At 30.5% G+C, this 25,670-nt stretch overlaps 1 protein-coding gene across 4 annotated transcripts in view; it reads left to right on the top strand.

The window, feature by feature from the left end:
• The first annotated feature begins 575 nt into the window (after positions 1–575).
• LOC143080671 (protein CBFA2T2-like) overlaps positions 576–25,670 on the top strand; it is a 51,670-nt gene continuing 26,575 nt past the window's right edge. The window contains exons 1-2 of one of the 4 annotated variants that reach the window (XM_076256637.1): positions 576–628; positions 20,186–20,235. In XM_076256637.1, the coding sequence (XP_076112752.1) occupies positions 588–628; positions 20,186–20,235 (91 nt within the window). In that variant the 5' untranslated portion in view covers positions 576–587. Of the gene's footprint in view, positions 629–6,866; positions 7,531–17,905; positions 17,988–20,185; positions 20,236–25,670 lie in introns of those variants that run through there. The other 3 variants (XM_076256639.1, XM_076256643.1, XM_076256636.1) reach the window with 3 other exon arrangements.

Genomic DNA, 25,670 nt, shown 5'->3' with positions numbered 1-25,670 from the left:
ATGCTAAATATATACTGAATTTGCCTCTAGTTCTAGTTGATATTAGTATGATAGTTTAGAAAATAAGTACTTTTTTGTAATGTTTTTAAAGCTTAACAGCTTTAATTGTCAATTCAATTTAAAAGACAACTGCATTGCTACTATTCTTTCAATCTATCTGTCCCATTAAAAAAAAAAAAACAGAAGGGGAATTTAACAATTTGCCCACTGAATAGTCAGAATGAGGGGGATTAAGGCAGGTTTCAATACAATAGATTAACTTAGTGTTGGTTAATTTATACTTACATTGCCATATTTAGAACAATAGCCAAAATTAGTCATTAAAATCTCTTATCTCTTTAGATAATAACATTTTTGGAACATCTGGGAAACAGACGGAGGAATGTTTGTATAATTGGGCAAATGATAGGACAATTGTACAAATGATCTAATTCCCTGTAATTGTCTTGGCTTGTTCTATCATGACAGTAATCATACACACAGATGTCACAGAATTTCTACAAATCTCCAATATTTCATCATTTAAAAGCCCACATGAGATCTGATACAAAATTACATTTCTTATATATTTGCAGTTGTAGCTGTAAATGAAAGTGAAGATTAGAAAATTAGAAAGTTTGAAAGAATTGTAAGTAAATACAGTTAAATCTATAAATGAAGGAAATTAGACTTGTACAGACATTCTACACTTCGTCCAAGAATAATTCTCACTGGGACCATTGTTTTGATTCTAGTGAATCAGTCAGTATATAGCAAGTCTCAAATTATTCTCAATGAAATAGGGAACTGTTAAAAACTTATACATATATTTCAAATTTGTCCATCTCAAGTATCAAAGTAGTACTCATAAGACAAAAACTAAAAATACCAAGGCCAAAAATGAAAAAAATGACCAACATGACAAACATCAGTATACAAAACACCACACAGTATATTTATCAATTCTAATGCAATTATTTTGTATCAATGGTTCTGATTGGCTGACAGTTAGCGTAAAATTCTCTATCTCCTTGTCTGTAACTAAGGAAGCCGACATTTTGAATTGCTGAATGTATTGACATGCAATTTCTACAATGATAAGCCAAAAAACTCACATGTTGCACCTAAATATCTTCTTTTTATCAAATTTTATGACATTCTGAAGCGGCACAGAAGCCAGAAAACGTCCGGTATTAATGTTTGAGGCCGGAAGCATACCTATGACGTCACCTAGTGTAAGGACCTAAGAAGATAACATCATTTCGCGGAATTTTCTTTAATGAAGATTTTACACTGAAATAATGATTGAAATTTAATTATGAACTTGTTTTACATTAGAAAAGAGATAACTGTATTGTATTTGAAGCTTTAAGGACGTCCATCAGTAGTTTTACTGTCTCAAATACCCGTTTACCTGTCTGCGCTCCGCGTCGCCAGGTAAACTAAATTTGCGACAGTAAAACTACCGATGGGCGTCCTCTATCTAGAGACATATAGTCATCCAGAGTTTCAAAGAGAAAACCTGTCTTCAGGTCAACCTTTTATATGCTGTAGTTTTGAATGTTTGTTCAAAGGTCAACCCTCTTATAAGGTCAGTTCTCTCTGGCCTAGTGTGACTTTTATAAACAGGTTGGACTGTACTTTAATTATTAATAAGGAATACTATTGGTGTTGTGAGATAACATATATGGAATCAAAATGCATAAAAATCATTTATGATTTTAAAATTTTTGGGATATCATTAATTGAATACTGAATGTAGAACATTAAACTCTGGATTTCGCTGTAAAATATCTATGGCTATGGAGCAAAAGTTAGTGAGCTTACAAAATCAGGTCTTTTACTCTGTATATATATATGTGAGTATCAGCACAATCAGTGAAATAGAACTTCAGATTAAATTCCATTTATCACTCCATACTGAAGAATAACTTAAAAGTTATGAATCAGACATGTAATTTAAGTTCTAGCTGGTATAAGATTAGAAAAAACTCTTTGATATTTTCTGTAAGGGAGGGTTAAAGTTTTGTGGAAGTTCTTTATTCTATTTGACATCTGATATTGTCCATATATTTCCAATTACAAAAGAACCTTAATAAGAGCGAGCATTTATTCCAATTTGAAACAGGTGGGGGAAAATATATTATTTATGATAATGATTTACAGTATATTTTTTTCAATAAATTCCAGTATTTGGCATGGTGTATAAAAGCTTAACTAATGCTGTCAAAGCCAATATGTCAATTTTGTCCTGTTCGTGATATTTCTCAATAAGTATTCTCTTATGTGTCAGACACAGACGTACAGTTCTAAAATATCTATGAAAAGACAAATTCGTTAGGATAGATCGCCAGTACAGGTTAAATGGTTATATTTCCATATTTTGAAAACAGTTGGTTTGTTTGACAGGATTTCTTGGCACATGCATATGTTGTTTGAATTAGCAGTAGAAAATTAAGTGTCATCAGTGTATGTTGGTGACTGTCATGTCAGTTCTGATTCTGACAAATTATTTGAGGTTTTCTGTCTAAAACAGTTTTTTTTGGTCATGTACTATAAACAATAATTGTATGGGGACAATAACTAAGTATGGCTTTGGCATGGGTATTTTTCATTTAAAAATAGTGTTAATTAAAAGCAAGGATCATATGAGGTCAAAAGGTCAACTATTTTCAACGACCTTTTAACCTATAAATGGAGCAGTTAACAGTTGTTTTACAGCATCATTTTTTAAAAGGGTGACTTTCAGAAAAAAGGGCATTGACTTTTGGAAAACATGTTTTATAATTTTTTGAAAATGATCTGTGGACTGGGGCATGATACTTTGTGTATGTTTTAGATATAGTATATATTATATTTGAAATATTTTACAAAATTGTGTTACCATTTAGAGACAAAGAGTTTTTTTTTTTTAATTTTAACACATTTTTAAAAGTTGGTAAGAATTAGTGCTTCAATAAAATGATATTTGGAATGACTACTTACACTATTATTATAAGTACTAAAGTTTGACAGTCCTGAAAGACTATGTTTTAATTTCAAAATTATACAACAATGTACTTCTTATTGCCATAGTTGTGGAAATTTTCAGTATGTTAGAAATAAGGTCACTATTGAATTTGTAATCTAATTTCTGACAATTATTTCAGTAACTGTTTAATACTGTTATTGTTTAATTCTATAATTGTTTATTGTTTCCTGCTTAATATTTTAATTTTGTCTGCTAATTCTTCCAACAATATCCATATTATAAAATATGAAACCAGCTCTATTAAAACATTAAGTGGTGGAGTGGGTGTATGTCTACTTCCATACTTCCGTGTGTAAGTCTCTTGGCGATTCTTCAAAACACCAAGGATTAGGGAGGTTTTTTATTGTACAATTATAATCATCAACTGATATTTTTCAAAAACATTCAAAGGAGAACATAAGAAATGACATTAAATTGGAAATTTGGAAAAGCGTAGTATGAGTATAATTAGGTACAAGAGTCACGGAAGTATGTTCTCACTTTGGAAGGAAATCTCATTCAAGTGTTCCTTCCTCATTATTTATCTCGGTAGTACAATTTTCCTTTTGTTTAGCCGTAATTAAGTTAATGAGATGTCACATGACAAACTTGTTTATCACATCTTCAGTAATTTGGTTGTTATATGGGAATTTCCTCCTTTGTAAATTAAAAGATCCATCTATTAACTTTCATAGTTATTTTAGTGTTACTTCTTTCTTTGGATACTTAAGGGAAAGTGTAAATTAAGGCTTGATGGCAATTTTTTTTTCGAAAATTTTACTCATTTTGAGGTTTATTATAAAATTGAGAATGGAAATGGGGAATGTGTCAAAGAGACAACAACCCGACCAAAATAAAAAAACACAACAGCAGAAGGTCACCAACAGGTCTTCAATGTAGCGAGAAATTCCCGCACCCGGAGGCGTCCTTCAGCTGGCCCCTAAACAAATATATACTAGTTCAGTGATAATGAACGCCATACTAATTTCCAAATTGTACACAAGAAACTTTATTGTATTTTTTAGGTTGTTTCATTTCAATCCCCCCTCCCCTGCACCCACCCAACCCTCTCCCCCCACACTCTTTTGTGTATGATCATCAGATCCAATAATATACAGATTCTTATATGTAGCCAATTATAATATTTTCATGTAAGATATTGTTATCAGCTATGCACCGTATGATTAAATCGCAGAAAGTCCCCCTCCTTTATTAACACTATCATTCTGCAATGACAAAAAAACCTTGGTGTAAGTTAGATATTACACCCATTCAGATGTATCTAATACTTATTATGTCTTCGGTAAATCATAGCTTCCATGTGTGAGTGCATGCAATTGAACAAAATAAAACATTGACCTGATCACGGTACTATCTTCCCCCATACCCCTCTGTCATTCTGCATGGAAAATAATATCTTAGTGTAAATTATAGACACACCCATTCATAACACCTTCAATATGTATCTAATACTGATGTCTTTGGTAGATCAAAGCTTCCTTGTGTGAGTGCAATCGTTGAATAAAACATTGACCTTGATCTATCTGTAATACACATCCTATTATTTTATTATTATATTATCTTTACTAATTAGATATTACTAATATGATGTTATAGATAATTGTTTATAATAGTTGATAGCGTATATCTATTAGATCAGAACGTTTCTTTACCTAACCTTTGGTTTGATTAATTATTTCCTTATTAATAAAAAATGTTTCATGACCACTAGGTAAATATGAAGTTTAACCTTAATGTTGTTAGATTGCTGTCTTATTGACGATCACACTTTCTTGCATATGTATTAAATATACATTATAATGAAGAATATATTGTTCATGCGCTTGAAGTTACTTGTTTTCCTGCATGATCTTAGCACGATTATATTTGAAAGCTTTTAAATGTTTTAAGTAAAAATTAAAGTTTATTTGATAAAGTGTAGTGCAAGTTTTATGGTTTAAAGATTATGAAAGATTTAGAGGTAATTTTGAGAGTTGGACTTTTTTCCAATCTAATCAGATGCATGAATAGAAATTCTGCATGTACATATACCAATCATATTATATATAAGAAGTTTGTCAAAGTATAACCATGAAACTTTGGATTAAATTTTATAGTTACCTCCGTTTCTTTTTGGTGGGATCATTTATTCCAGTAGAAATGACCCTGTCTGTCATATTGCTGTGATATTAATCAGCAGTAAATAGTCTAATACTTGCTGTAATTATTGATTACCTGTTCTTATGACATTATCAAAAGAATATGTACCTATCATCAAGTCCTCCACTTGTCCATTTAGAGTTTGAACTGACCAATGTTTAAATGGTACACCTAATTTGCTCACACCAATATGATAGCACTAGCAGGTTAGTTATCTATTACATTTTATTTATTACCTTATCAGATGAAAGTCCATTTACTTCTTATGCTTTAAGAGCTGTGATAACTAACTTAAAAAAGAGGGTGCAATTGACTCGAAGACCTTTATAAACTCATATTCCTATGTTTGATCTTCTTGTAGCTAAGATATATAGGGGCCTCGGAGGCTGAGTGGTCTAAGTAGTTACTACTGCAATCACTAGCCAGCCAACACTGAGGTTGTAAGTTTCGAACCCCGCTAATTCGAGTGCACTTGGCTCCAATCTTAATTGACTAGGTTTGTCAGTTTTCCTATCGAAGGTTGGTGGTTTTCTCCGGGCACTCCAGCTTCCTTCACCAATAAAAACTGTCCGGCACGAAATAGCCTAAATGGGGTGCTTAAAAGTGGTATTAAAACACCAAAATTACTGTAGCTATAAGACATATCATCAATCTACTGTATTAAAGTAGTAGTTCCAAAAATTGTTAAGAGACTTTCCCTCTTTCATCCTTACCACTGTATGATATCTTCCCCCATACCCCCTCTGTTGTGTTACTCACTCCTAAATTGTCTTATCCCCTCCCCCTTGTAACTAAGTATGTACTGTCTCCTCCCTAATACCCCGCTATGTCGCTCACTCCTAAGTTGTCTAATTCCCTCCCCCTTGTAACTTCAGTATATATTGTCTTCCCCTAATCCCCCTCTATGTCACTCACTCCTAAGTTTCCTAATCCCCTCCCTCTTGTAACTTCAATATGTACTATATTATCCCTATCCCCATTATGTGACTCACTCCCAAGTTGGCTTATCCCCTCCCCCTGTAACTTCAGGATGTACAGTCCCCCCCCCATACAACCCACTCCTAAGTTGTCTAATCTCCTTACCCTTGTAACTCAGTATGTAATATCTTCCCCCATACCCCCTCTGTGTCACTCACTCCTAAGTTGTCTAATCCCCTCCCCCTTGTAACTTCAGTATATACTGTCTCCCCCTATCACCATCTATGTCACTTCTTAGTTGTTTAATCCCCTCCCCCTTGTAATTTCAGTATGTATTGTCTCCCCCCATACCCTGTCTATGTCACTCACTCCTAAGTTGTCTAATCCCCTCCCCCTTAACTTCAGTATGTACTGTCTACCCCTCTATCCCCTCTGTCACTCACTCCTAAGTTGTATAATCCCCTCCCCCTTGTAACTTAGTATGTAGTATCTACCCCCCTATCCCCCCTATGTCACTCACTCCTAAGTTGTCTAATCCCCTCCCCCTTGTAACTTCTCTATATATCATTGATTACTTATTGACATTATTTTTAAGACCAGGTGTAACATGTGTTTGATATGAACAGCTGTTTTTCTCTGTGATACTTCACAGACTGAAGCCAGTACTGCAGGAATATCTATCTCTGTATCTATGTTGGCGCCATCAGTTTTCTTAACCATCTGCTACTGCTATCATCGCCACATGAGGGTGATTGGAACCATCTAATTGATATGATAACACTACATAGAAAATGTGTGTGTTTGTAAGTGGTGATTGTTCAGACCTTAAAATACCTGTAGTCGACATCTATCAATGCTATTTGTACTCCGTTAGTTTTTCTGCAATTGTTTAACCAGATGCCTTCCGTGCTGATGTAAAAAGTAGCGCTAATTGACTTACGTTTAACATAAAGGTAGATTGTTAAAGACACCATACCTGAGTATTATATAAATCTCTGTTTACCTGTTGAGAAAAGCTAATTGGGAAAAGAATTTAGTAATCTGTATTCCAGATAGATGCAATAAGCTGACATTCTTAAGTTTATATTTGTCATTGAGACTGAATGTTTGATGTTTGTGTGAAGTCATAAAAACTTTTTCCTCAATAACCCAACAACTTCACTTTTTAGCATTGATGATTGAATAAACTTTGATCAGATGCTAGTTTTTGTGAAGAACAAATGTGGTAGAAAATCATAACAATGTTTGAAGGACTTTGAAACCTTAAAACGATGATGGTTTCTGTACGGAAAATTGACAAATTGAATTATGAAGTGACTGTAGGTTATTTTATTTGACTAAGACATTTTAACTAGATATGGATGAAGAAAAGGAGATTAAACCAATCAGCCTATACAAACTAATGAAGTTAAATCCTCACCGATACCACAGTATTTTCTCAATGGACATTTTTCATCCAAGACGTATGTAAAAAAATTCTTTCAATTTGAAGCATGTTTTTCAAATTTTATGGTGAATGGCAAATAATTTTCTCTTATTAAAATTTTATTTAATCTTACAATATTTATTTATTTATTTGGTCAATTTACTAGTAGATATTTATTTTATATTTATTCTTTTTATGTAAGTTTATAACAGTAACTAAGATCTAAAGTAGGTCTAATTTTGTTACTAAGGTATGTAGTCAATATGAGAAAGTTAACTTCTGTATGAACTTTTGTAACATTCTTTAGAAAAAAGTTTTGTGACTTTAGTTTTTTTGTGGGACTATTCACTTTACATGTTTATTTGTCATAACATAGCCCAGTAGCTGTTGCATGCAAAATAAATGTGGTTTCATTTCAAGTGCTTCAAACTAATATCAACTTAATTAGATTATGCCATACCACAAAATATTTTTTTATTATTTAATTTTCTTGAGTAAAAAAAAACAAACAAAATCAGTGTCCAACCAGAAAGGACAAAATTCTTCTCATTCCTAAAGATTATTTTTCATTTTGAGAAAAATAGCTATAGGAATTTATAGGGAGGTAGTTTTTTTTCTCAGCAAAATGTAAAAAATAGAAAGAAAACCCTTCAGATCACCATCCTCTTTCTCTTGCTGAAAAATCTACAACATAATTTGTTATATAATTACATTATTGGAGTAACCTTCATTTTTAAATTAAACTCTTAAAATTTGCATTATAAATGAAAGAAATTTCTTTGAATTTCTTAAAATTATTATCATATGTTAACTAATGTATGCACATGAATTACATTTGTAAACTTCATGACTATATTGTGAATTTCAGAAAAAATATAAAATGACCATTTGAGCTTAAAGAAGGCTGGCGTTCCTGTTTTGAGTTCATTAGTGTACTCCAAATATTGCTGTCAATTAATGAAACTGAAGGCAGTGAAGGCTGTTTTTTTTTCAAAATTTATAGAAGATTTTGTTGTTTTAAAGTTTTGACCACTTTTTTTAGGCAGGTCATCGTTCATTACAGGACTTATTAGATTAGATTTACATTACATTATTTTCAGCTATATTTAAGTTGTATAATTGTAATGGCGGAAACTTTGTGATTTTTAAGAAAGCCACTTATTTAAGCAAGTTATTGGTCATTACAGGACTTTGACTTGAATTGTCATAAAGTCAAACAGATTTATCAACCCTCAATAGATATAAGGTAAAAAGTCAAACTGCTTTTGTGGTTGGGACTTGGTTAATTGAAGGGACATACAGGTACCATGCACGAGTAGGAAATCCTTCCAGGACACCTCATTTGACCTATGGTTATGGATATGCTTCCTAGTTGTACTCCTAGTCTGTTTATTTTTATACTGGGTTTTACTTAAGGTAGTATCAATGGAAGTCTAAAATAAAAATGATAGAATTAAATTGTTCATACTTTGGGATCATATACAGGTAAAAACATCATTATGATGATTAGATGTTAAACTAAATGATAGAATTGTAAAATAAATACTAAATTATAGCTTTTAGACAATGCTAGAAAAGATAGGGTCACTGTATGTTTTTTTTCTGGCTAAAATACAAAATAGGAAAATTCCATGTATATTCCTTCAGAAAATGTACTGTTTCAGATTTACCTCCCCTTAAAATGCCAATTTAAAAACATTAAAATTCAACCAAAAATAATTTACAATTGTAAAAATATTAGTATTTATAAGTTATAATTTTATAAATTAGTTCTTTAAATTAAAAATTCATATTATATATAGTTATCTGCATTCCTGTCTCAAATTGTGCTAACTTGATCGAAAATGTGGACCTTAGGTTCTCTGTTTTTTACAATCAAAGATGGCAAAAGACACCCATACTACCTTAATAGTAGCTTGTTTACATAACATATGTACATTTCCGTGAATCTGTTAGAATATCACAAAGTACTTATGCTTTTCCTGAGTAACCAAATCATTCTTTTTGGGCCTACACAAATGTTAAAGTCATTTTTATGAGAAATTAGATCACCCTGGGTTCAGAGCTAGTAAGAACTTCAATATGGTTAATACTTTTTATATATTAATTCAAATTGACATAAACACTTTTTCATCATGGAAAGTATTTTTTAATTGCTCACTGGAAGTGGTGAACTAGACTTTTGTTTTTCAAGTTGTCAATCCACGATGTTGGAAGTCAAGAAAATATGAAAAAAGGAATGAATAGACAAAGAATGTTTTGCATAAACTTAGAGAGAATAAGAAGTATAAAAAAATGTAATACTTTAAGCTGTTAACTTAAAGTTAAGTTATAAGTATCAAGAGGAAAAAAGAATAAAAAAACAGTGAAAAAGTAAACAAGTGAAAAAAAAACACAAACATTATAGTAAGATAAAATGATGTATGTTTTTTTACTTGTTTTTTATCAGACTTGTGTCAACTTATCCTGCAGTCTGAACCTGTTATGTCTAAGTTACCTCTAGTATTATAACAAAAGGCTTCCTATGTAAGCATTACATTTATATGCATCACAAAAGGGCCAATGAAACAATTATAAAGTATTCTGAGTGCCTATAAGACTGTTTATATAGCCTTTTTAAGTATCAGAGAAGTGGCAAAAATATGTTTTTGTAATTATCTTGAGTAATCTTTTGACAAGGCTTGATGGTTTCTGGTATATAAATTATAAAAATGCATGTGTTTAACATCTACCATCCGCTAGTATCTCTGCAGTCATTTTGCACATGTTGTCTGGCGCCAGCCTGTCGCAGCCAAATCTGCAAAATCAATTATTTTGACCCCAGCCAAAAGAACTACTCAAAACATATGATATTGCAATGCGGATCTAATGCTTAAAATACTATACAAGTAATGATTTTAACATCTGTTAGTTTTCTCTGATGATAAGAAGCCAGGTTTACATCAACAAGTGCACTTGTATAATGTTGATAGTTGTTAATATCTATCTCTAGCTTAAATAAACTGATAGTGTGAAACATTGGTGTTGATACAGATGTAAGACAACACCTATACTATGGCAATGTTTTGACAGTTTGGTAATATACACTAACAATGAAGTAATAGTCTAGAAATTTTGTCAGAAAATGTGATACTATTATGTCTGTGTATATTTTGACAGTTTTGTAATAGATATTGTCAACACTAACAAGTAATGGTTGACTGGATTTTGTCAGAAAAGAATGGTGTCATAGCTGTCACAGTTAGTCTGACCTGAAAATTTGTTTCATGTGTGGGATATTGTCAGTCAGAAATAGTGCCAAAAGCTGTGGGATTTTGAATAGTTGTTTTATTAAATGATTGTAAGGTGATTGTCTGTTGGCAGGTATCATCTGACCTTGACCTCCTTTTCATGGCTCATTGGTAAATCTTAAGTTTTCATGGTTAAGTAAACTGTTTCTTAGATACAGCATGAAATAGGTCAACTATTTTTAAAGCATTAATTGATTGTAAGGTGAACATATCTGCCTGGCATAGTTCATCTGACCTTGACCTCTTTTTCATGGTTCATTTGTTCTATGTTTACCTTTCCTGGTTGAGTCATTTTCTAAGAAACAATAAGCAATAGGTCAATTATATTTGGTGTATTGATGTACAGCATTGCAGCAGTGAACAGTTTCTAAAGGAACTTAATAAAAGCCTCCTGCTCAATTAAATGGATCACTCTGACCTCCAGTTTAATGTTCATTGACTTAGGTTATTGTTCATATTTGGTGCACAAATATGAAGAGACTTGTAGTATAAAGAAGTGCAAAGATACATGAGAAAAATTCTGGAATCCCACAAAAATTAGGTCACTTTGACCTACATCTCATGTTTCATTGATCTTGGTTGTTTCACACCTGAGATCAGTAACATAGGTCAAGGACAATCATAACAGTGATATCAAGATGTATTTAGTTTATATTAAAGTATGACAGTTCCCACCATATATTATAAGGCATTCTGACATAGATATTTTAAACTTAATGACTTTTGTACCTTTGAAGTGCCACTTCATTTTTCAGATAAAAAGTTTAATGTGTAATTGAGGAATAAGGCTAACTAATTAATACCAGTTTGTAGAGGAGAGACTATAATATAGAGGCTTTTTCTTTTTTTTTTACTGAATGTGATTTTTACTATTATAAAGGCTTTTGAACAAGACAGAATCTCAGCTTTGCCAAAGTACAAAAAATATGTTATTTTACGACAATGAATGGTTGTTGAACCACTGTTCCCTTTAATTGCAACTCTAAGTACAACTGTTCAAATTGAAATATTTTAGATAAAATTCAACAATTTTGAATTTGATGTGGGTGAAACATATTATCATGGTCACAAACAAAGCTTTATAAGGTCAGTGACTGTATATTGCCAACATTTGATACTGTTAATGCATTGTGAATGCACAACTAGCACAGTTGAAGAATTAATTGTGTTCATCTTTTAAATATATATATATGATCTGAATCAAAAAAATTTCAAGGTTAGAATATTTTTTGTTTATTTCAGATCAGTCATCACTTCAGTCAAAACATTTTTTTTTTAATTTAAAAATCTGTCAATTTTAGAGAAAAATATGCTGCTGAAAGTTAAATGTTCAATCTGATAAATAATATTGCATGATTTAAAAAAAAGAAGTAAAGCTCAGATAGTTTATTTGTAACTCTGAACTCTTATTGGGAATCATATCTCATCTTATTTTTATGTTAAAAATGCTTTATAATTGTATGGCATTTAATGTTATTAACAAAATAGCAGTTATAATGTTCTGTCAAGGATTTCGTCAGCAATCACTTGTATAACTGCTAATAATTTCATTAAATGGCAAAATGCTGATAATATTGAAACCTTTACTTGTTTTTTATTTGAAATTTCAACTTTTAAAATGTGAACATTGGTGACGTTATCAAATTCAGATATTAAATATAAATAATTGTTTGTTTGAATGCAGTTTAACTGATTTGAAAAATTCTTTATTGGACTGCACAAAAATTAGCATCCATAAATAACGATTTGAAGTATTTACATAGCTGATTCTATTGACTGGTGAAAGAGAAATTGATATCTTTGAACCAGTGTATTAAAAGTGATTTGAACAGGGATACAGATTGTTACTTATTGTGGGGTTATAATGATAGAGTGGTATTTAATGGGCCCTTTTCTGTCATACAAATTATTCTAATGGTTGTTACAGCCAAGTTCTTACTAACAAGTTTTGTTCTTGAAAAACTGGGAAAAAGCAACATCTTTTTAAACTTTGATAATTTTCAAACAAAAATTGTATAAATAGATAATAATGATGGAAAACAAATAGATAAATAAAACAGATAGATAAATAGATAAAAACTTCACAACTAACATTTACTCAGGCTTAAAATTTTAAAGGAAGTTAAGAAATGTTATATCATTTCTCAAACAAACATTTTTATGAATAAATAATAATGATGGAAAAACAAATGTATAAATAAAACGAAATAAATAAATATATACTTCAACTGACATTTACTCAGACTGAAAATTTGAAAGGAAATTAAGAAATGTTATGATATCATTTCTCAGACTTGTGCAATAATTAATATCCTGCTGATAATCTTTTCCATGCAGTTTCTACTGCAGGACATGAAGTTGAATAAATATCTTGTTTTTATAGATAATTAAACCCTCATGTCGACAAAAAACTGTTTTAATTTGGCCTCCAAGAACGTTATTGTGTTTTCTTTTGAACTTTGTAAATACTGCTGGATTTTCCCGTAATAACAGAAAATTGTATTGATGCGATGCAGGTATTATTAGAATTGTCTTCATTAACTTCTAAGACCATGTTATACACGGACATATGTCAAACCATATGTGACAATCTGTCAGCCATTGAACGCTACACCCTGTCCTCCAGCGTAACAATACCATTGGATCAGTGCTGGTAACCGAGGTGTCGATAGAGTCAAGTAAATAGACCCTATTAAAGGTATCTTGAATAAGCAGATTAACACTTGAATTGCTTGTAATTGTCGCTTGAATTGAGAAGTTATAATTTGTTGCATTGATTCAAAGGTGACAAGCTAATGATGAAATTTTGAAATATCTGACATATGGTTACAAGTTTACACAAAAGAAAGATCCATATCATTATTAAGTTGGTGCTAATGTTTGACAATTATATTTTTATTCTTATTCAATTACATGGTGTTTCTATGTTCATTGGAAATCAATTTAAATGTTATTATAATTATTTTCTTAACTTTTTAAGTAATATTTTTTCCCAATAAAGACAAGGAATTGTATATTTAAAAGGAATGGAAACGCGGCTCGAGATCAATCGGGATACCAACAGCGCACCCGCAGAGCTATAAACCATGTCTGGCTCAGGCGGAAGCATGATGAATAATATAAAAAACCATGACGGAGTTCCATTTCCTGTCATATAAATCGGTCTTTTAATTCACTGGGTCATCTTGCTTGAGACGATATAAATGAGAGAGAAACCCGAAATCAAGAATAAACTTTTATTCCTAGCAAAAAGTAAGGCCTTAGGTATCATTTTAATGCCTCATCAAACATACGTTTGTAATATTGTATTGAGTAAATTCTCATTAGAATAGACCTCGGTCTTGAAAATTGAGGGAGTTTCATCCGGATTACTAAACAAAAAATACTGTGTTTTGATTTTTTTCTAAAAACTTGAAAACTGCGAAGTGCAAAACAAAACAGTTGATATCATTATGAAGCTGAAACCTTATTCTATCGCTTAGGCTCTTTTTGAAGTTTCTTGTAACTTTTAAGAATTTTCTACGATTTTTCGAAATTTCAGTTTTGAGTTTCAATATTCTGTCAAAATATGACTATCAATCTGGGAGTGCACTACGATTTCTTTATTATATTGGAAAGTAGAAAGAAAAAAGTGAGAAAATGAGATATCATTTTAAAGAAGGAATATTTTTCTACAGTTTGATCTAAATTACGAATGCTAAATGTAATTGGTACAATATATATGATTTTATTTCGAAACATGTTGAAAATTTGAAGTTGTGCGTCAACAAATACATCGACACTTTGTATTTTGGTATAAGTTAAATAACTACTTGAAATAGATGTGACATTGACATATAATTTAAAAGCTTAGTCTTTTTTCTATCGCATAGTGTTGGTTTTATGAAAATGGTGATAAAAACGAATTAGCTATGATTTTTCAAAATCCCATGTTTATAGTTCACATTGACGCCATTTTGTTTGAAATAACAGACAAGATATATACAGAAGACACACGATTGGGATTTATTGTGCCTTTTTATATACCATGTACGATGATATGCATTTTTTTTTGTCAAATGCTGCTTTAGATACTAAATCGTTGTTTAGAATGCAGTTTGCCATTATATAGCGTTGCCGCAAATTACCATACGAAACAGCAAAACTGTTCCTTCCTTTTTCTCCCAGAGCAGTAGTCTATAGGCCGCAAAAGTATTCCTTTGCTGTTAAAATAAATAAAATGCGAATGTGGGAAAGTTTTAACTGTTTCTAATTAGAAAATTTATTGCATCTCTGCATAATTTAGCATTAATTAACAGGTGAGCTCGACATTATTAATTTTTAACATCTTAAAAGTATGTAAGACCAGAGACAAATTAGCTTATCATTGATTCATATGATATATTATACCTGCAAATTGGAACATCCTGCATGCCGTTGTTTATTATAACACCTGTAATCTGAGTTCTTTTATCTAGATAATATACTGAAGTTGTTAAAATTTTCCTTCCTTCATAATAATTTATTAACTTCTTTCTTTAACAGTCATTTAGTTACATTTTAAAAATGTTCTTTATTTGGCATGAAAACTTTTTAACACTCGTAAAATGTCCGATATCATCTGATTATGACATACCTTCATGAAATAATACGATAAAAAAAAATTGAATAATAAGTTTTTTATTACTAACTTTGCATGTGGTTGTATTGTTATATTATTTTTTTCTTGGATTAATTTATTTTTCGTTTCATGATTTATCACTTAGCTACTTTACCACGTTCGTACTACACAATGTAAGTACCGTTACTCTACAATAGAATGTGTATTTCGAATTATCTTCAAAAATAACAATAATATGATTTATTTTACGCCAAGCAAATTGAAACAGAATTCCCCTTAGAATGATGTTTTAGTCATTATTTTTTATTACAGAAACATGCCCAAGAAGAAAAAATTATCATTATCAAGTTAGATAACTAGTGTCAGATTAAATGACCACGTTCGATAACTTCTACCAGATAAGTAATGAGCCAGTTAGAGCGATGGGGTGTAATTAACACCCGGTCAAAGCAAGAGATGCATCATAATATTTTCTTTGAAGTCGGCCGCGTTTCCATTCCTTTTAAATATACAATTCCTTGATAAAGATAAGGAAAAAACAAGGCTATAAGAATTTAAAGAGATTTATTTGTAGTATGCATGGCAGCCCTTAATTTTTACATTCTTAACACGTGTGACTTATTGTCATTTTTTTATTTTTTTCATTTTCAATAATTTTCCACATTATATTGGTATATATACAACATACATAAATACATATATATGTATTAAATCTTACATGATTTCCATAGACTGAAACAGCTGTATATATTCTAATTTTGTCTACTTTGGATTTGATTATTTATAAAATAATAATGTACAGCGTGTTGCCTATATATATATAATACCATTTGATATTAAACCTACAGGATATTGTATTGTTACCGCTTTCTGGTACCACATGGTTTTCAGTTTAAATGGTCACTGCTGGGGTAACATTTAATGCTGTATTTTTTGGTCATTGTTTGGACAAGGTTGTTATGACATTAAGAGACAATAATCAATCTATTAAAAATTATAATTGCAAAATAAAATTTTGAATCATACCATTGAAATTAGACCCTTGTATTTGTGTTGTGTGGAATCGAGATATTTTGTCTTGTTTTCCGTGTTGTTGTATTGCTGTCACAAAGGCATTTTCTTTGAATCTCCATTATTTATTCATTTTCTTTCAAGTTTGGTTGACATAAACATGCTGGTTACAAGTTGTCATGTCAATCAAAATCTAACATTATCAACCAATAGAACAAGTGAAAAACAACTGACATATATTCCTGACTTGGGTAGAGGCTTTGGCAGAAAATTTGTTTCCTCCCTTTGAAAAATGTATCTCTTTCTTAATGTTAAAATATAGACCTGCTTTAATTTCTAAAATTTTAAGATTTTCTTAATGTAAAATAAAAAATTGATGGTTATTTTCAAGATATTATTTAATGGATAGAGGTTTTTATTAGTCAAATTTCTTTTGTTACTGTTGACAAAGTCAAGCATGGCTATGCCAGCTGATCACAGGCATTTTATGTAAAGATAAATTATGGAGAGAAGAGCTTATGAATTGTTCTTAATTCATTGAGTCAAACTAACCAGATGAGGTCTTACAAAAATTAATGCAACCTTTAAACAGATTTGAATTTGTGTGACAATAACGTTTTTGTTGAAATATATTTTAGAATAATTTGTAGTCTTTCGTTCCTGATACTATCTAACTGAATTTAGACTTTAATACTGGACATACAATGAGTGTAAATGCAGCACTCACTTTATGGTATACACCTATTTGTGCATGCAACAATCAAGAAATCAGATAATGTATAGCATGCTCTTTTAAAGTACATGTAAGCTTTTTGGCAACACGATTTACTTAAGAATCAGTGAATTATTAACTCAGTTTTGAAATGTCTAAAGTAACAGAAAGTTTTGATTAAGAGATATAATACTGGGTGTAAAATTGATAGCAGATCTTTGTTTCTGCTGTTACAAATTTTTTAAATTTGGGGAATATTTAGATTGACATATACATATTGAAGACTATGTGGTCCTCTAGATGTTGGTTGGTTAAATTTAGATTTCGAGCGTCACTGATGAGTCTTTTGTAGACGAAACGTGTGTCTTGCATCAATATAAAATTTCGGTCCTGGTATCAGTGAGTATGATGAGTTTATTAGTAGCTTTTACTCTTTGTATTTAGAAATTTGGAGTTGAAAAAAAATAATCATTTTAAATTAAGAGTGTGTTGGTAAGGTTTCTATCCAAAATATGGCTTACATTGATTCTCTAGTAACACTTCTTTTAGTTTACAAATAAACTTGTGTCATGGATGCCTAAATAGCAATAAAAATCAAACAATTAACCACACTCCACCCCCTTTGTCAGAAATAGAAATCTGCAGGAATTGTTATACAGTAACCAAATATAAAAGATTAAAAGATAAAAGATGACACTTCCATTATTTTCACCTGATCAAACTATTACATAGTGTTAACTGATCAATACCTTGTTATTATTACACCTGACCTAATGTATTTACACCTGTCTCACAGATTATCATATTGATACACCTGGAGAGTCATACCTGGCCAAGATCAAAGAGAATTTCACCTGGTTGACTTTAAAATATGTTTAAAGGTAATAAACTGTACATTAAATCAGACTAAAGAAATAGTTTGTTAAGTGATAATGTGTATTATGATAACTGTAACTAATTGATGGAAAGCTGTAAAAATAATTTATTCATCACTTATAAAATTGTAAAAGATTTGAGGGTAGAAATTTATTGTAATCTAGCAAGATTACAATATACATGTACAAATATTTTGTTCTGTTTCTTAAGTTCTATTGTTACAGATTTAAGGGTAGAAATTTAGTAATTTAGCAAGATTACGATTTGTTCAAATATTTTGTTCTGTTTCTAATTTTATTTATAAAACAATATATCTTTGATATTGTCACAATTACTTCAGATCGTATACAGATATAAAACAGAATACAAGACAATTATAAAATCCAGATCACCATTTCTGTATTTGGAAAATTTAATTACCATTTATAGATTACATTAAGGACATAGTGAGTATGTTTGTTCATTCCAAAGACCAGGGAGAATAAAGTTGAATAAGGTCGTATTTGAAGTGCAGAAAGGACAAAACATTGCAAATAGGTTGTTCTTTGTAAGAATGAAAAAGCAATCGAATGACAGAAAAAAACAATATTTGACATCTGATATTGAAAACTAATAATTTCCGACATTGTACATTTTAACAAAGCAAAACAAATATAATTCTGTTAACCTTCTCTCTATCTCATTGACCAAGAGAACCTTTTAATATTTGTATCAAACAAAAAATAACAAAGTTTTATATGACTTTATTCCAAAATTTATTAATTACACTACCAGTATCCAGATGATACCAGACTTGTTATTAAATCAGGGAGATTTTTTTTTAGAGAAAACTGTAATTAATCAATGAACTAATTCCACAGATAGGAAAACATCTGGATGGAGTCTGGCCTGATATTTGACAAAATTGGAGAAAAGCTGATTTTCTTTGGCTATCTTAACTTTGCAGTCTATGTAAGGACTTCATAAAGAATGATAAGACAGTATAGAATTTAATTACATACCTATGAAGAAAAGTATCAGTTTAAACATGGTACCAATTGATAATGTTAAAACACTATAGAAATGTCTTCTCTGTAAGGCATTGATAACTCTCCTTGACTTAAAACAAAGAGGATCCTGATGGTAGGACAACAATGTTCATTTAAAATTCATAATTGACATTGATGAATAAACGTCCTCAGTCATTTATTCAAAGTATCTGTAGTAGTAAGTACTATTGAAATAGATATTGAAAAACCAAAGAAATATGTCTAGTTTACGATGAAATTGTTGTCTCCCTTACAAAATCTTGACTAAAAATGGAGACTCAGATATTTTGATTGATTTACTACTGGACTTGAAGCAAACAACAATCGTTCTCAGCTTGTATAATTTAAAATTAAAAGATAATTTTTAAAAGTGGAAATATTAGTAAAAACAGTAAAGAGATAAACATATACATGAAGTTATCTGTGTAGTACTTATAATTGAAATGAATATTTAAAAAAAAATCAGAAATGATAAATCTGGTTTAAAATAAATTCATTGTCTCTATAACAAAATCTTGATTAAAATCAGACTGATTATCTTGCGTGATTATTGCTGAAAACAAATAACAATCAATCTATCTTGTATGATTTAAAATTGAAAGATTTTTTTTTTCAAAGTGGAAATCAGTAATACATGTAGAGATAAAATTTGCATTAAGAAAGACTTAAATACAATATAGTATGGTCCTGTTATATATCTGAGATACTTTATGCAATATTTCAATTAGGAAAACAATTAAATGTAAGTGATATAAAACACAGACTTTCAATTAATAATTTAAAGGTAATTAATGGTATTTATTTTCAATTGAAATTGATTTAAAAGTGGGAAATTATCGTTTCAATATTTTTTTTCAAATGGCAGGTTCCCAAGCTTATGATCAATTGCAGGTTTTGCAATATTTCCAAATTAAAACACAATACAATATATTTTGAAATAGAATTATTGAACCAAAATCAATTTTGGAACAGAGTGAGATTTCTCAGTCCTGTTCCATTCCCAAGAAAAAAAGTTTTGGTCAATTTTTTGCCTGCTCCTTCCAATAAAACAATGATTTTGCCAGAGCTAATATTTGATCTAATATAGAATTCAGCATACAGTATTATTGGGCCATCTGCTGTTTGTCAAATTATTTCTCATATTTATAAATTATGGAATAAAAATGTCTTTGTAGTTTATTAAGCATGCAGACTCCAGACAATACAGACAGTTTATCGGAAACAGGTATATATAAGATTTTCTTTTAATTGACTTGACCTTTAACTTTTTCTCTAATATAACTAATAATAAGACTTTTCATTTTAATTTTTCATATTTTTTTTTCATCAAAAGTTGTTTTATTGTCGAGCCTGCAACTTTTGTTGCAGAAAGCTCGACATAGGGATAGTAATCCGGCGGCGGCTACGGCGGCGGCGTTAGCTAACTTCTTAAAAGGTTTATATTTTAGAAGGTGAAAGATCTGGATGCTTCATACTTTGTATATAGATGCCTCATGTTACGAAGTTTCCGTCAGTCACATGTCCAATGTCTTTGACCTCATTTTCATGGTTCAGTGACCACTTGAAAAAAAAGTTCAGAATTTTTGTAATGTTGAATTCTCTCTTATTATAAGTAATAGGATAACTATATTTGGTATGTGCGTACCTTGCAAGGTCCTCATGCCCGTCAGACAGTTTTCACTTGACCTCGACCTCATTTCATGGATCAGTGAACAAGGTTAAGTTTTGGTGGTCAAGTCCATATCTCAGATACTATAAGCAATAGGGCTAGTATATTTGGTGTATGGAATGATTGTAAGGTATGCATGTCTAGCGGGCAGATGTCATCTGACCTTGACCTCATTTTCATGGTTCAGTGGTCAAAGTTAAGTTTTTAAGTTTTGGTCTTTTTATCTAATATTATATGCCAAAGGTCAGCTATATTTGGTGCATGGAAATATGTTATGATCTATATGTCAGTCACGCAGGTTTATTTGACCATGACCTCAATTGCACGGTTCATTGCTTAGTGTTAAGTTTTTTGTGTTTTGGTCTATTTTTCTTAAACTGTAAGTAATAGGTCAACTATATTTGTTGTATGGAAGCTTTGTTAGCTGTACATGTCTGCCTGGCATGGTTCATCTGACCTTGACCTCATTTTCATGGTTCATTGGTCTTTGTTTAGCTATCTTCGTTAATGTTAAGTTTATGTGACAGTTGTAATAAAGCTTTATACTTAGGACTTTCAACATAATATCAATGATTAGTAAAGAAGGCGAGACATTTCAGTGTGTGCACTCTTGTTTTAGAGTTTCAGACACATGACTTGTAATTTTAAGGGCTCACTAAATTAAAAAACATTGAATTAAAAGCTACCTTTTTTGTACTGGATTTTTTTTCTGCGTCGAGAAATGATATACAAGAGTTTCAGATTTTACCATTTGTAGGCCAAAATAATGACATCATGAAAAAAGCAGCAGTGATAAAAAAAAATTTGTAATAATGTTGTTTCGTTGGTTTTGATATAATCCACTAGAAAAATCTTTGGTATTTTCACAAATAAAACTCAGTCAAATTGCTGTTTTAAGACAAATATGGGACAATATAACTACTGGTAGACAGAAACAAAATAACTTGATAACTTTTGAAATTTTTCGGAATATTTGTGTAAATTAGTATTGAAAATGTGAATAGATGACAATACAGCATTATATAAAGAGCTAATAGAAAGCTGTTTCCGTTTCATAGAGTTGTAATAATAGAGTTATTGAATATAAAATACACACTTGGCAGCTTTATGATGAAAATATCAATACAATACTATTCTATTTGAATAATTAATTGTTCTATTTTAGTAAGAATCATAATATAAGCTATTAAATGATATGACAAAAGACATCTTTTATACCTTATCTTTGACGTCTAAAAATATACCATATATCTCAGTGTGGTTCTCCTTTTATTCATATATACATGTATAACTTTTGTAAATTTGTTCTTAGATATACTCCTATTGTTAGTACAATGTACTCATAATCTGTTGTAATATTACCTGTTAAATTCATCTGTTAGGTAATTTTCCTTCCTTGTATGTACAGTATCCGTATCTGACCTGAAAGCCACATTTGAAATCTTGTATGTGCTAATTGTCTCACTTTTCAGGAACTTGTATGTTCTTTCAGTGTGTCCCACAATCCCTGAACTTGTAGGTGCTGAGTGTCCCGCTATCTCTGAACTTATATGTACTGTGTGTCCCCCAATCTCAGAATTGTGAATTTATCAAGTGTCCCTGTACTTGTATATACATTGTGTGTAGAGAACAATCTCTTATGCTCAAAATTGTAAATTTCTTCCACTATCTTCTTGATTGTAAATATTTTTCATCTCATAATACTTCAAATTGTAAATATTTTCCCACTATTCTCCAAATCTTATACTGTAAACATGTATATTTTTTCCTGTGGGGTCACTGTTATTTTCACAATAAAAAAAAAAAAAAAGCTTTTTAGGCAGGTGTTAAATTCAGTAATGGAACAATAAGTTTGTATTTCAAGTCAATATTAGTTAACATGGTTAATCAGCAATTTGTTATAATGGAGTTTGGAATTATAATTTGAAATTAAGATATTTTTAAAATAAAAAAAAGTGAACTGATGCAAAATTAGTAAATGTTCAATAAAAGAAAAAGAAACTGTTTTATAGTTTAAATGGCTAATGAATTATTTCTATTTCTATGGAGATGTCACTTTGTGATTTAATAAATAAAACTATTTAGTGGCTGTAAAGTCAGATGAAGATCCATATATGTTAAGGAAAGAATTGGCAGGACTATAATCCAGCTTTTTTCAGAGAAAACATGAGGCCATGAGGGCACTAATGCTGTTATATTTTGATACCACTTTCATATCGATGAAAAAACATGATTTGGTCCAATGATTGTTCCATATTGAATCTGAGTTAGGGTTTATACTCTTTCATCAAATGGAAACTTTTCAAATTGTTGAGAAACAGTCTGTATCAGTGTTGTCATAAGTAATATTATTGAATGACCAAATAAGTATGCTCATAAATGATAATTTAATTACGTTACTGTTAAAAGAAAATATTGGTTTTGACCTGCTGTGGATTATCACTATATTTTGGGGATATTTGATTTAGTCAACATACAATCCTGGTCCATCAACATCTAAATTTCTGGTTAAACACACCAACTGGTATCCAACATATAACATATGATAATGAATCCACTGTAGATAGATCTACTTAAATAAATGTAGGGAACTTGGATAAACATATATTGTATAAGCAAAGAAAAAAGGATTTCTTAACTGTTTCTTGTTGGATTGTTCAGTATTCTTTAAAACTTCAATTTTATTCTTGTCGCTTCCAAAAATTGAATAACAAGCATACCTTTTAAAGGTATTAATTTGCAGACATATGTTGCATGCATGTATCAAGTTGGAATCACATGTTCATATTTTATGAGTATATATATATATATATGGTAGTGTCACATCAAGGAAAACAAATATATGTGCGAAAAATTCAAAATGAACTCCTGGAAAGATTTGCTAATTAGATAATATTAAACTGAAACTGTAATATATCACTAACATTGTGCAACGAAAACATGTTTTGATATAAAGCAAATGACACTTTCAGGGTATAGATTTAAAAAAAAAAAAATATTTTCGCAAGATTAGGTATCATTCAGGGTGTTAATTTTTACAAGGTGTATATATAATAAAATGACAATAAGAAAAAGCTTCTTGTATATTTCTCTGGACAAGGATACTAGGTCCTATTTTACAATAGCATAGCAGTATCCTATTGTACTTGACGAGTATACCAGTGTCCTTTTTAACTGGACAAGTATACCACTGCAAGGGTCAATCTTTGACTGGACAAGTATATTAAGTCTTATTTCACTGACCAAGTGACATCCTAACATAAGGTAAGGAACTACAAATATAAATGCAAACTCCCCGCATGATCTTTTTTTTCATTGGAGAAAATCAAAGATGGGTGTATGAAATTACCAAGTGTATTTCGTTTTTAGTCATTTCTTAAAATTTTGATATCAGGGCATTCTATTATATTTATCTTTCTCTTTGGATTTTATACGAACATAATGGTATTTTTCTGATCACGTCATCACTAAAGGTTCTGATGCCAAAGGGCAATCTAGTAATTTGTTTCTTTTTGTTTTTAGGAGAACATTAAAATTAATTAACGGCTTTGAGGCCATGTAATTTAATGATGATAATGCATGAGACAATATAATTTGACAGGTGAAGATGATTCCAGTTTTATCTCATGTTTTTATCAGAAATTGATTTATGAATGTAAAAATGGAAGATTTTACTTTGCAGCTGTGGAAACAGGTGAAGTTGTCAGTGTAATCCTTATTTATTCAGGGTACCATTCCCAACTTTAACAGGAAACCTGGAAATCTGATCATGCTAATTCTTAAAAAGTTTTGGAATGCATTTTTTTCACATTTATCAAAAATCTGTTGAGATGACATCATGCAATTCATGTGATAATGTACTTTTCCTGTCATCTTTGAATGTCTGATATTGGTTTAAAGCTTTGGTATAGAATCAACTTGAAACTTTAATACATTTATTATGAAATGACCTTTTTAATATTTATGTTAAATGAGTGTTTTAACCAAATTGACCCAGATTACACAGTTTACTGATCATGCAAGTATTATAGTTAGAGTTTATTTAGGGCATGGTGACTCCTTTAAATACATCATCATATTTTTACTCTATTTGTCCTGACATTTTCAACATTTATAAACTATTATATTGTCATATCCTTTAAATGATTATCTCAATTGTAGTCTCTTTTATTGTTAATGATCAAAATTAATGTGAATTCTCTTTTTCCTTAAACATACATTAATGAAGAATGCTATTAACCTATTTGAAATTTGCTTAGTTTAGATAAAAAAAAATATTTTCTATTTGTCCTGAATTTATTTTTCAAAAAAATTGGTGTGTGTTCCATTGAGAAATTAACACTTTGGTCATACCATGATGAATAACCAATACCCAGATATTAAGTAGAAAACTTGTGATATCCCCTATGAGATCCTTATAACAAGTATAATCCCCTTATTGGATCCTCTGTATGCATTGGCCAGCTGTTCAGTATCACTAGCCATATGCCTAGTTCCCATCTGGCCTAGTTGGTATTGACCACTATTAATCAATACCTCCCTGGAATCAATCAACTATCACTCTAACACAGAGTAAATATTTTTTTATCAATTACACCTTTGGTTAATGAGTTTTGATATGGAGAAATAAATAACCATAAGTACTTACATGGAAAGGGGTGGCGGTGGGTAGTAGTCAATTTTGTAGGGAACTAATTATTGAAGAATTTAGAAACTTGATGTTGCAGAAATTTAAAGAAAATAAATTACTTTTAGTTTTTGCTGGTGACATGTACAGCTCTTTGAATTCAGAATTTGTTTAGACTTTGCGGTCTCATTTTGAAGAGAGAAAAAAACTACCATTATGTTTAATCATAAATGCATTTATATTTATACCCTGAGGGGTCGATGGCTTAACAACAAAACAAATAACACAAAACACATAAAATCCTAGAATAGACAGTATCATATAGTAAGAATTCCTTCAGATACAATATAAATACTTCTGCAGG

This window comes from Mytilus galloprovincialis, chromosome 6 (assembly GCF_965363235.1).
Source record: "Mytilus galloprovincialis chromosome 6, xbMytGall1.hap1.1, whole genome shotgun sequence".
NCBI classification, from domain to species: Eukaryota; Metazoa; Mollusca; class Bivalvia; order Mytilida; family Mytilidae; genus Mytilus; species Mytilus galloprovincialis.
This window is presented reverse-complemented; position numbering and strand designations above follow the sequence as displayed.